Here is a 12232-nt window from a genome sequence, read left to right on the forward strand (position 1 = left end):
AATGACATCTGCTTATTTTATTCACCAACAAGGCAAAATAAAATGGAAAAAGAGTATTATTATTAAATTGAGATTTATTAAAAAAGAAAAGGAAAAAACATCCCTTGAAAGCACAAAGACGCAGACTAAGGGCACAAAACTTGAAAAGAGAAGGAAAAACTAAGTAACTTAATACTGAAACTCAGGATAATCATCCATGTCATTCGACCAACGCCCATGGACAACATTATTCATTGCAATCATACTGGGCCTATTGGTGAGGTCAACCACAAATTCCCTTGGCTTGTAACCCATTTCTTCCGCATTCCTGAGACGGCTTTTAATACAACCTTCTGGAATGGCATGTACAGGCTCTCGTCCCTTTACCGAGCCCTTTGGGCTACCACGTCCGCGCTTCTGCTCCGAGAGCAACTGCATCCCCTGATTAACCTGCTCCTCTAACCTAATTATACGACTCGCCATCTCATCCGGAGTAGGATTGGTCTGCTTCTCAACATCAACCGGAGTAGGATAGGATTGGGTCGCTGAATCTTCTGTCCTAACTACCGAATGCTGCTCTACCACAGCTCCTCCATTTGCTCCCGGAAGAATAGGAGAATCAGTCTCAGTGTTCTCCCCAGCCGGCGACGCCAAAGAGTTTGGCGTTTTTTCCAGCTCATGCTCCAGACGTTGTGCTCTGATAGTGTTATCAAGGGCTAAATCTTTCTTCTGTAAGCCGCTGGCCTCACAGTCGAAGTCATCATTACGCCCCTCTAAATCCTTCCTGGGACTCGCAGCCAGGCGTCTCTCTGTAGACTCCACAACAATATCCTCATCTACCACCTCCAAGTTTTCCTCCTCAACGTCTTCTGCCACCAAGGATCCAAAAGAGTTTCCTAACAACTTCTGCGGTTCAGTAATCTTGGACCCAACTTGCTCCGATTCAGCCACTACCGGCTCCTTCCCAACCTGCTGCCTTCCACCAACCTGCTGCCACTCCGGATGTGGCTGTGATTTCTGGGTAATCGATTGCGGCTGTTTCGGCAGCGCAGTATTTGTATCCTTTGCCTCCCCCGGCGCCACCGATTTGTTCTTGTGGCATCCATTGGGAGAATGTCCCGTAATCTTGCAACGACCACAATAAAGGGGAAGATTTTCGAAAACAAATTCCACATGAAATGAGAACTCCTCCATATCAATAAGCATAATATGAGGGAGAGGAAGAGACATATCTATTTCAACAAGAATGCGGGCGAACTGTCCAAAATCTCTTCCTGCCGACGCACCATCGATCTTCAAGGGGTGGCCCAAGAAACGTCCAATGCCAGAGATAATTTGTGGATTCCAGTATTCGATTGGAAGGTAATGAATTCTGACCCACACGTTAGCCAAAGGAGAGTTTTCCTTGAACGGATCAAAATTGCAAGTCCACTCCCAGAGCCGAAGATTCCCCTTCGAGAGTTCCCAGATCGCCTTCTCCTTCGCTATAGCTTTATCAGTCGCTGTAGTAAATCGGAGTGTATAATAGCCCTTTCCCAACGGAATCAACTGCCAAGCAGAAACTATACCCCAAAGTTGTTGAAGTTCCGATTTCAATTCCATAGTAGAACGTGGCTTATCGCCTTTCCCCAGCAGGAGACGTCCTGTCAACGCGTGCTCAAAAGCTTTAACCTCCTCAAGATATAAAGCATTTGGTATTTTCAGGGAGAATTGATCTCCCTCCTTCGTTGGACGCAAATCGTGAAACACATGGGCTGCTAAATCCGGCCGCTTAACAGGTCGCTTCACAGTGGCGTTCGCATAAGAAATCCTAGCGTTTCCAGCCACGCTAGGGCTTGCAGTATTCGCCGCGCCGTTGCCTGATGAAGGGGAAGACCGACTTGGAGAGTTGAGAATATTTATGGTGTGTGGCTTTTGTGGCTTTTCAAAATTCGCAGAAACGGAGGGGAGGTTAAGGGCTCCCTTGTCGCGAAATCCGGCTGACAGAGGAGTGCCCATCGATCAGCGAGAGGCGGCAGGAATATGTGCGGCTAGGGCACGTCTGCATCAGGTAGCGCCGATTCGCCCCGAAACTCAGCGCCGTCGAATCTGAGACCTCAAAAGAGTTATATTTTACGATTTTTTTGGTATTATATTAGGTGTTTTCATTCTTGTTTTAGTTAGAGGATGGGGATTTGCGATTCGTGATAAAGGAAAAGGAATCAACATTAGAGATAAATGAGAGGAACAAAAATTAATTTAACATTTTAAACGATCATAATTTATTAATTTCAATTTTTTTTTATAATTTTTACATCGAATTAAAGATATTCTCGTAGTTTTAACTTAATATTCATATTGAATATTTTTTCATGAATCGAAGTCAACAATTTTTTGAAAAAAATTAAAATGGAAAAAAAAAGAAGAAAGAAAATTTGGAGGGAAAAAATGAGAGGAGAGAGAAAATTTGGAGGCAAAAAACTCTTCTTTTATAATACTAACAGATAGAGAAAACGTTCAATGAAAGTGACCAAAATGACCAAGTGTTGTGAAAAATGAGAATAAATTTTAAATGTGAAGTATTTAAATCTTATGGCTAATATTTATTTAGAGGGGCAAAAATTCTATTTGAGTACGAATCCTGGAAGGAGCAAAAATTTCACCATATTAACTGAATTTGACTATTCGTGCATTACAATAAACTTATTAGTCCAATTATATTGACTTATTTATTCATTGATTTTTCACGAAAAATAACTATTTTCACTATATACCAACCCATAATAATGAATTAAGCCTAATAGAGATAATATACATGTAAATTTATTGAATTTTCTGTAATCGTACCAAATCGAATTTAAGAATTACCAGATGTAACCAACCAAATTGATTGGTTTGCTTCAATTGTCTGGTTTTAGTACGATCTTTCTGGTGGTCCTGATTGATGAGGCTGTATGTCAAACCAGCAATAAGCATTTTGATAAAATAATTTGTAGGTTTTTCAAATATTGACGAGAATAATGTCATTCTAGAAATTAATAGTACAATTCTTTAGCGTGTTAGAAATAAACGTGTTAGAAATAAACTCCCATCTCAATTGATTTTATAGTACGTATGTAGCTAGCTATTTTCTTAATGAAATGAATCAAATCATTTAGCAGATGGACAAACTTAATTAATTAGTCACCGCAAGATTTTAATTTAAATTCCAATCTCACGGCTTCATATTACACTTGTAAATAATTGTTCAAATGATACTAAAACTTATTATAAATATTTAATTATAAATTGAACACACATACCTTATCCAATCACGTGCCTAGAAACTCTTGCCAGTATATATATTTAGCAACACAAGATCACAGTTTGACACCCATTAATCTGAATCGCGAAATGGCCAGCGGCTCCTCCCCTTCGCCGCCGTATGATATCGAAGGCGCGGCGGCCTCCTACACCCCCATTCCAGCTGGCCCCCACTCGGAGCGCCCCAAAACCAAGAAACTCTTGCCCGCCATTTTATTTTCATCATTTTTCTTGCTTTCCTTAATTCTTTTGATCATCAAAAACCAAAACCCAGATTCTCTACCTAAACTCGAGGGCAGTACTAGTGCCCAAATCCCTACTACTCCGGCGGAGGCACCGTCAAGAGGGGTGGCACAAGGGGTGTCGGAGAAGGTTTTCCGGCAAGTCAGCGGCGGAAATTTGAGCTACGCTTGGACTAATGTTATGCTGTCGTGGCAGAGGACGGCCTACCATTTTCAACCTCAGAAGAATTGGATAAATGGTAAGGGAGAGCTTCACCATATATCATTCATTTTCATTTACATTTTGAACTCATTAATTTCTTAAGTCTATATATTCATTCATACGATTCTGATCCAACTTCCATTTCCCCCCTTCTCATATTTGATACGACGCTGACGCCTGCAAAAGATCCGAATGGTACGTAATTTTCTCAAATTTATACTCTTTCTTGGCCAATTTTCTTTAAAATATGGATCAACTTAAAACCATTCGTCTCAAATTAACGTATAATAGTTGACTAGTAATCACGAAAGATTATTTTGTTTGGTATATGAGGAACGGCTTTTTCGTAAAAATTTAAGCGGTAAATTAAAGAGATTTTTTTTTTGGATAGAAGGTACATTAAATAGTTATTGTGTACTCCCTCCATCCTAGGCCAATAGGCTTATTTGTTTTCAACACGAAGATTAAGAAATTCACTTTTTGGTAGTTAAATGTAGTGTGGTCCACCTAAAAATAACCTTTTAAGAGTACTCTTTTATGAAAAGACTAAATAGTACTCCTTTATTGTTACTTAATAAATTCTTAAATATTTCCATATTAAGATTGGGCCTATTAGAGTGAGAACCTAAAATGGAAAATAAGCCTATTGAAGTGGGAGGGATGGAGTAATATACTGTATATACTTACCGTACCCTTTCCCACAATTCATAAAATAAATCGTGTATATCCTCTAGTTACACCTCGTTTCTTATTTTATGTTTATTCATATAACATAAACAATAGATTATGTTACTTATAAGTGTGTGTTCTTTTCTGAATTTGCTGAAAATATGGGGTGATATATGGTTTCTAAAAGAAGATTTAAAATATTGAATTTAATATAACAGTTTATCATATATTTACGGTAAAGAGAAAAGAATACTAATAATGATAGCTATCCAGTATTTCTAGTTTCTTGTACTTTTTCTATCCATAAAAAAGAGTCTCGTTTGAAAATAAACACGGGTTGTTAAAATTATTGTAAGTATATTATTAGTTAAAAAAACACTAGAATAAAAATATAATTTATAGTCAAATATAAGAAAAAAAAAAGTATGCAGTAATGAAATTTGAAATGATAATTTTTTTGTGAAAAAATGAGTAAGTAAGATTTTTTTTTTGGTGGGGAGGGTGCCTTTCTTGAATGAGTTTGGAGTGAGACTTGTAGAAGTTTCTCACGTGAGAAATAATCAGTGGTGGGAAAAATAAAATGTAATGAGAAATAATTGGTTGTCTATAATTGATGTCGAGGGGCCAAAATTATTGGGCTTAGGGTCCACCTATTAATATTACGTGTAGAGGCTTTTCTTCCAAAAAATTGCCCACTCCTATTCCATCTCAACTTCCATCCTCTCACTTGTCTATATATGTATATTTACTCATCAAATATCAATAACGAGTTTTTCTAAGATATAAGAATTAAGAATAATCAATAAAATGATTATTTTAGTAATATTAGTATAACTGTTAAACTATGTAGTATTTCATTTCGTAGCGTACCAAAATTTGTCAAATAGTTTTGCTGAATTGTTGGCGATGGAGAATTATCAACTTCTTTAATAGCACAATATCATTAATTAATAAAAGACAAATCTAGAGTTCAAATTTAGTTACTCTTCCTTGGTGAACATAATCACAACTATATTACACGTAATTAACGTGCTGAGAAAAATCAGGTCTAATTATGCAAGCGCTTAGTTTTCAATTCTTCTAACTTCACGGTTTGTAGCAGATGTTAATTTGTGATTGGGCAGTAGCTACCTGCCACGAGAAATATGAGATGAAAAATTTATTAGGTACAGCACAGCAATATACTTCATTTCCGTGTAAAATTAATGTTGTTCTCTTAATAAATTTAGGTCCATCTAATTTTCATGAAATATATTATTACGTCTTTGACTCGCTGATGCAGTTTTTTATCCCCTTTATTCGTTTTATAACTTTCAAACAATTAGGCGCGTGTTAGGTTTTACTATTTGGATGAGTTGGAAGACAAAAAAGTATAAAACCATATTAATTTTTCAGTTTAAAAAATAAATTCAGAATTAGAATTAAGTGAAATAATTGATCTTGTATCGCCACATGGTTTTAATTAGCTTAAAGCAATTGAATTTGGGTCTAACTCTAATTATTTTCTTTCTGGTCTATTTTGATCCTCTTAGTCTTAGCAATAATAGAAAGAGTTGATTTGCCAATGTAATGTTTGTCATGAAAATCACTTCAACTACGTACATCAAATAATATTTTTTAAAGTAAATAATATCAAACCTCTCAAAAAAAAAAAGAGTCAATAATATCAATACTCGAACATAATGCAATTTATGCCTAAAAAGTTTTGTTGCTATTGATAAGCTAGGGATTTGTATTCAATCCCCACTTTGTGTTCCACTAATTTTGTTTATTTTCTTATATATTTTTTTCTCCAATTTCAATTTTGTGGCTTTAATTTAATATTGTGATTATTAACTAGGGTTTATTCCATCCAATTAGGGTATATAATTATTTTTCATTTAATTTCACTTTTATTAGTTAATAATAGGTTGATAAATTCAAAGTTATGGTGTATACTTTAACCAAAAAAAAAAAAATTGAAGTAGAAATTAATTATAATTCATAGTGACACACATAAAATTATGGGATACTGAATCTCATCCCATCGAGACAATTACTCCGATTTACTAGTTTCTAGAGAAAAAAAATTCATATGTATACGTATAAACAGTGGCGGAGCGACAATACGGTATAAATTATAACTTAAAGTTTGATTTATTTGTTAATTTGCCGATTTCAGAAGGTTTAATGTGTTTATAATAAATTGATGACAGGTCCATTATTTTACAATGGATGGTACCATTTATTTTACCAGTACAATCCGGATTCAGCTGTATGGGGCAATATCACATGGGGCCATGCTGTATCAAGGGACCTTATCCACTGGCTTCACCTCCCATTTGCAATGGTGCCCGACCAATGGTACGACATCAATGGCGTCTGGACCGGGTCGGCTACGATCCTACCCGACGGCCGGATCGTCATGTTGTACACCGGAGACACTCACAACGAGGTCCAAGTCCAATGTTTAGCTTACCCGGCCAATTTATCGGACCCTCTCCTACTTGATTGGGTTAAGGACTCTAACAATCCGGTCTTATTTCCCCCACCTGGCATCGGTACCAAGGATTTCAGGGATCCCACAACGGCGTGGCTTAGTCCCGACGGCGACAAGTGGCGCATAGCGATTGGTTCTAAGGTGAATAAGACCGGTATTTCACTTGTTTATGAGACCACGGACTTCATCAAGTATGAACTAGCGGATGAGTATCTGCATGAGGTCCCGGGTACGGGTATGTGGGAGTGTGTTGACTTTTACCCGGTTTCGTTGACCGGGGAAGATGGGCTTGACACGTCGGTTAATGGGCCGGGTGTTAAGCACGTGCTGAAAACGAGCTTGGATGATGATAAGAATGATTATTATGCACTGGGTGTGTACGACCCGATTAAGAACAAATGGATACCCGATGATCCTAAAAATGACGTGGGAATTGGGCTGAGGTATGATTACGGGAAATATTATGCGTCAAAGACGTTTTACGATCAAAATAAGCAGAGGAGAATCCTGTGGGGTTGGATTAGCGAAACTGATGCTGAATCTGTTGATTTGTTAAAAGGATGGTCTGGCGTTCAGGTATCTTTAACACATACTGTTGAGTTGCATGACATTCTAAACTAAACCAGAATTTGAAGAGGTATTGATTGGTGATATAAGTTGAGTAATTATGGATTTGTGTTGATTGCATGCAGTCGATACCGAGGAGCGTAGTGTTGGACAAAGAGACGGGCAAAAACATACTCCAATGGCCAGTTGAGGAAGTGGAGAGCTTAAGATCAGACAGCGTTGAGTTTAATGATGTGAAGCTTGCACCGGGATCTCTCATACCACTTACACTTGACTCGCCATCGCAGCTGGATTTGGTTGCCACGTTCGAGATTGATAAGGATCAGGTGTCCACGTCGGCGGCGGCTGACATTAGCTACGATTGCCCAACGAGTGGTGGTGCTGCTAATAGGGGAGTGTTAGGCCCATTTGGCGTCCTAATCTTTGCAGATGAAATGTTGTCGGAGTTAACTCCGATTTACTTCTACGTAGTCAAGGGCACTAATGCCAACACTCAAACTCATTTTTGTGCAGATGAGCTCAGGTTACTTCATTTCTTCTTACTTTTGCTTTCGCATATATGCTTATTGAAAACTATGTATGATTTATATAACACGTACGGCTTTAAAGTGAAATGGCAATTATCCAAATCCAGATAGTCTTGCTAGCTTTGCTTTTGTTTCCCGGGCGATGCCCTCTTTTGCAGGCTCCCTTCCTGCTTTGTTGAACACCGTCTCTTTTTCTTATTGAAATCCTTTCCCTTTCTCTCAAAAAATAAAATAAAAAATCCAGATATATGTGCATATAACTAGAATATATAAAGTAAAAGGAAGAAGCATTGATGAACAGTTGAAGCAGAGTATTGAATTGAATGCTTTCTACACATTTAATTTACTGTGTCTACTTATGTTGTATGCAGGTCTTCAAAAGCTTCTGATGTTGGCAAGATAGTGTACGGAAGCCAAGTCCCTGTGCTTGATGGTGAAAAGTTATCCCTCCGATCATTGGTATGGAAATTATTTAAGTGTTTTAATTATTGATGAAAAGTTTTACTAGTAAATTTTCAGTTAGGTTGCGTTTACTTTGATAGATAGATAGATTTATTCATGGAAAAGAATGGATAATAAAAATTTATGCCTTGAGATGTCTCCTTTATTTTTTTTTTTCACATTTTACACAAAAGACAAGCTCACCATTTTTCTTTTCCTTATTTTCACTTCAAAGATGAATAATAATATTATTCATCTTTGAAGTGAAAATAAGGAAGGAAAATACTGTGTCAAATGTTGGAAAAGAAAAGAGATATTTAAAGACATAAATTTGTTATCCATCATTTTCCATAGATAAATTTATCCATCAGGCTGCGTTACTTTGATAGATCAATTTATCCATGGAAAATGATGTACAACAAAAATTTATGCCTTTAAATGTCTCATTTCTTTTCCCACATTTTACACAAAAGAGAAGTTCACCATTTTTCCTTCCTCGTATTATAAATTATTTTGCTTTCTTCTCACAATATTTAATTATCCTCTATTGTGTTGGTTATTGAAACAATTTTAGGTTGATCATTCGATCGTGGAGAGCTTTGCTCAAGGGGGTAGAAGAGTGATAACTTCAAGAGTGTATCCTACAAAGGCGATCAATGGTGCTGCACGCATTTTCTTGTTCAATAATGCTACAGAAGCCACTGTTACTGCATCAGTCAAGATATGGAAAATGGATTCTGCAGATATTCATTCATTCCCATTTGATCAAATGTGAGAATACACCCAATAATCTACCTACCACTCTTGTCTTCAATTCTGGAAGGCATAAGAAATTATTTATGATTGATAGTATATATCATGCATTGTGTTACCATGCACATAATTAATTCTGCTGGATTTTGTTGTATCCTTAAAGCCTGCCAGCAGCTCTTCAAAAAGCATCTGAATAAAACTTGTTGAGAACTTTTTCTTCTGAGGTTTTGATGAGTTAGTTATGCTGCAGTATCAATAATTTTTTTATGTACTTCTAATAAGTTATAATTGTCCAAAAATAATAATTAACTTGCAGTTGGAATTATTACAAAAGAATTTGCTTTATTGCGAGCTAGAATCTAGAACTATACTATGAGTTTTGAGTAGGTATTGAAACCTCAAATTAATTTTCAAATCTACTAAATTGGGATCCTCTGTTATATTATTAGTTCTTCATCAATGGATATCCTAAAATTCGTACGCCAGATATTATCTATTGGCATGCATGAATCCTAAATCTCTAAGACTCTAACCCAAAAGGCCAACAAATTAAAGTAAAACAAACATATACTATATATAGAAGAATCAAGAACTTCATAATTATTAGGATAACAAATACTACAAACTGCAACATGACAATCGTCTATTTCTAGTAGTAATTCACAAAATCTAGAAAAAGATATGGAAATGACATATATTAATTTTTTAGGGGAAAACATATGTTTATGTCCCAAATCTGAACAATTTTCAAGAAAATGTTCTGAACTATATATGATGGTACTCGAACTTTTAATAAACTTATTATAGAATTTCATCATGAAATTCAAAATGACATATATGGATGCAAAGCAATGTCGTCGTTTCTGTAAGAAAAATGAGAAGAGACATTTGGGAGAGAGGCGGCTTGCAAAATGGTGGCCTTGTTTTATCAATTCCATATATATACATCCTCATTTCTAAACTCGGATGATAATTAACTTGTTAAAATGTAGTGTATATATGACTGTGAAGGAAGGCAGTAATTAAAGAAATTATAAGCCAGCAGAAAAGGGCACCCCAGTATGCGGCAGCCATTTGAGACCAGCTATGAAGTTAGCCACACAGAACTTTTGGGCTTCACGAATATCCTTTATCACTCTGAAACCCGACCATCTGACTCTCATCTTGGTGGGAGAGCCCGGCCCGTAGTTGCCATACTCGGCGTAGTACACCGTCTCACTCTTTTGACCCCAATCCATCCACCCCACCGGATCCACCATCCCATCCAGATAACTTCTCATATACACTACTCGCGCGTAATCCCTCCACGGCCGTCCCAGATACGCCTTCAACCCCCTCACCGCTTGCTTCTGCTCCGGGTCCGCCTTAAACCTGCAGTTTATGATCGACAATCCGGTCGGCTGGTTCCTCTCCGTCCTCCCTTGCGCAGTGATCACTACTGACTGCCCCCGCCGCGGCGCCCTCCCGTAGATTACGCTGTTTTGGATCACCGCCGCGGCGTTCCCGAATATGAAGTCTATGGTGCCGTATATGAGGCATTCTTGGTAGAACTGGCGGTTCACATCCACCCAGAGCGTGTCCTGATACCCTTCGAAGGCGCACCGGTAGTAGGCTGATCGATCCGAGCTCGACAGCAGCGCCACCGCCTGGCCCCCGTCTGGCCCCGCTGTGTTCCTGAATGTCATGTCTCGCGCCACGAATCCGTCCCCCATCACCTCTACAAGGACCCACCACCACATTCTGATTCATGATGGAGATGAAAATTAATTAATGGTGAAGCAATATACTTACTGACAGTTGCAGACTCCCTGGTGCTGAATCCTGAGCGTGCGCTTCTATCCCCGGTGATGATGCTTTTTCCGATGCCATCTCCGGCCAGCATCACGTTGCTCATCTCTCGATTGATCTCGACATTCTCACGATACGTCCCTTGCTTAACGTGGATCACAAATCTCCCATTACCTTTCCTTGTGTGATAAGCGTCGAGGGCTTCCTTGATGCTGCGGAATTCCCCAGATCCATCCTGCGCCACCACGATTATAGTATCATCTCTTGCCAGGTCTGGCAAGCTCAGCACATCTTCATCGGGGAACCAGCTAAGGAGATCTTCGCGGCTATCCTTGATGAGCTGGGCGTTGATGGCGAGGCCGCTGCTGATCAGCTGCGAGGCCTTGTTGTTGAGGAAGAGCGGATGCGTGACGTTCTGCTCGCTCATGGTGGTCTTGCAGTTGTCGAGGTTTGTTAGCGCGGCGCTTAGCCAAATCTGGACGTCGAAAGGAGTGGAGTCGAGGTCGGGGTCTAAGCTTTGGTTCAAATGCGTGATCGACAGGTCGTAGAACTGCGAGCAGTCGGAGAGGGCGGCGCGTTCGCGCGCGTTGGAGGATTTGGGCTGCTGCTGTTTTATGTGATCCAGCGCATCCGTGGCCTCGTTCATGGCTGCGTTGATAGTGATGTGTAGAGAGTTGGTGAGGTTTTGGTGGGCGATGGATGGGGATGGTGCAGGGGCTAACCCTACAACTGGAACACTGAAAAATGAGAGGCAACTAACTATTGCTGCGCATAGTAACAAAAACAGTGACATGATTTGTTACTTTGGAATTTTCACCTCTTTTTTTTTATTTATTTATGTTACGGTTGATCCTTTATCTTTATTTATAGGAGTGAACATGGTTTTTCAGTTTTCATGTATTAATTTGGTTGTTAATGACCTGATGAATTTGGTGATAAGTATATATAAACAGAATCTTCCTCACAAGATCTAGGTTTAGGTTTATGGAATTTTTATTAATTGCAGTTAGCCCATATGGTGAAGTTGTATTTGTCTGTTTTAAATAGTAATATGGTCGTTCCTTGTTCATGAGAAGAAATTATTATTGAGAAAATAAATTAAAATCACGAGCAGTGACAAGTTCGTCCAACCGTAATTAAGCCGATTGATGTTGTATTTTGTATATATATAGGAAAGCCACTGAGTCTAAACTCTAAACGCATCTTCTGTGGGCACATAATTAGTAATACTTAATAATCTAATGTATCAAATGAACTTGTGTAGAATTTCAGCTAGGAACTCAGAAATTACAATGCAACAATT

At 38.3% G+C, this 12232-nt stretch overlaps 3 protein-coding genes across 5 annotated transcripts; 1 reads left to right on the forward strand and 2 right to left on the reverse strand.

The window, feature by feature from the left end:
• Window positions 1–43: 43 nt before the first annotated feature.
• LOC131014412 (uncharacterized) lies at window positions 44–2992 on the reverse strand. The gene is made up of 2 exons (XM_057942375.1): window positions 2827–2992; window positions 44–2067 (listed from the first exon to the last, which is right to left on the reverse strand). Exon 2 carries the CDS (start codon window positions 1975–1977, stop codon window positions 169–171), a length of 1809 nt encoding a protein of 602 aa, XP_057798358.1. The 5' UTR covers window positions 1978–2067; window positions 2827–2992; the 3' UTR covers window positions 44–168.
• A 195-nt stretch (window positions 2993–3187) lies between these two features.
• LOC131014411 (beta-fructofuranosidase, soluble isoenzyme I-like) lies at window positions 3188–9364 on the forward strand. Of its 3 annotated transcripts, none has more exons than XM_057942372.1 (5): window positions 3188–3742; window positions 6570–7429; window positions 7546–7943; window positions 8319–8406; window positions 8963–9364. In XM_057942372.1, the coding sequence occupies exons 1-5, from the start codon at window positions 3352–3354 to the stop codon at window positions 9161–9163; spliced, it is 1938 nt and encodes a 645-aa protein (XP_057798355.1). In that variant the 5' UTR covers window positions 3188–3351; the 3' UTR covers window positions 9164–9364. The 3 variants fall into 3 exon arrangements, with proteins under 3 accessions (XP_057798355.1, XP_057798356.1, XP_057798357.1); XM_057942373.1 differs by lacking the exon at window positions 3188–3742 and adding an exon at window positions 5482–5540; XM_057942374.1 differs by lacking the exon at window positions 3188–3742 and adding an exon at window positions 6270–6484.
• A 681-nt stretch (window positions 9365–10045) lies between these two features.
• Window positions 10046–11575, reverse strand: LOC131018994 (pectinesterase-like). The gene is made up of 2 exons (XM_057947680.1): window positions 10933–11575; window positions 10046–10858 (listed from the first exon to the last, which is right to left on the reverse strand). The coding sequence occupies exons 1-2, from the start codon at window positions 11573–11575 to the stop codon at window positions 10173–10175; spliced, it is 1329 nt and encodes a 442-aa protein (XP_057803663.1). The 3' UTR covers window positions 10046–10172.
• Window positions 11576–12232: the final 657 nt, after the last annotated feature.

The sequence above is a fragment of the Salvia miltiorrhiza genome, chromosome 3 (assembly GCF_028751815.1).
Source record: "Salvia miltiorrhiza cultivar Shanhuang (shh) chromosome 3, IMPLAD_Smil_shh, whole genome shotgun sequence".
In the NCBI taxonomy this organism is placed as follows: Eukaryota; Viridiplantae; Streptophyta; class Magnoliopsida; order Lamiales; family Lamiaceae; genus Salvia; species Salvia miltiorrhiza.

What these genes read in the sequence shown, in the direction of transcription:
- LOC131014412 (XM_057942375.1), bottom strand. Translation starts at nt 1,977, where the DNA reads ATGGGCACTCCTCTGTCAGCCGGATTTCGCGACAAGGGAGCCCTTAAC.
- LOC131014411 (XM_057942372.1), top strand. Translation starts at nt 3,352, where the DNA reads ATGGCCAGCGGCTCCTCCCCTTCGCCGCCGTATGATATCGAAGGCGCG. An exon ending in TCAGAAGAATTGGATAAATG is followed by an intron (nt 3,743 to 6,569) that starts GTAAGGGAGAGC and finishes AATTGATGACAG; the next exon opens with GTCCATTATTTTACAATGGA. An exon ending in AGTTATCCCTCCGATCATTG is followed by an intron (nt 8,407 to 8,962) that starts GTATGGAAATTA and finishes AAACAATTTTAG; the next exon opens with GTTGATCATTCGATCGTGGA.
- LOC131018994 (XM_057947680.1), bottom strand. Translation starts at nt 11,575, where the DNA reads ATGAACGAGGCCACGGATGCGCTGGATCACATAAAACAGCAGCAGCCC. An exon ending in CAGGGAGTCTGCAACTGTCA is followed by an intron (nt 10,859 to 10,932) that starts GTAAGTATATTG and finishes GGGTCCTTGTAG; the next exon opens with AGGTGATGGGGGACGGATTC.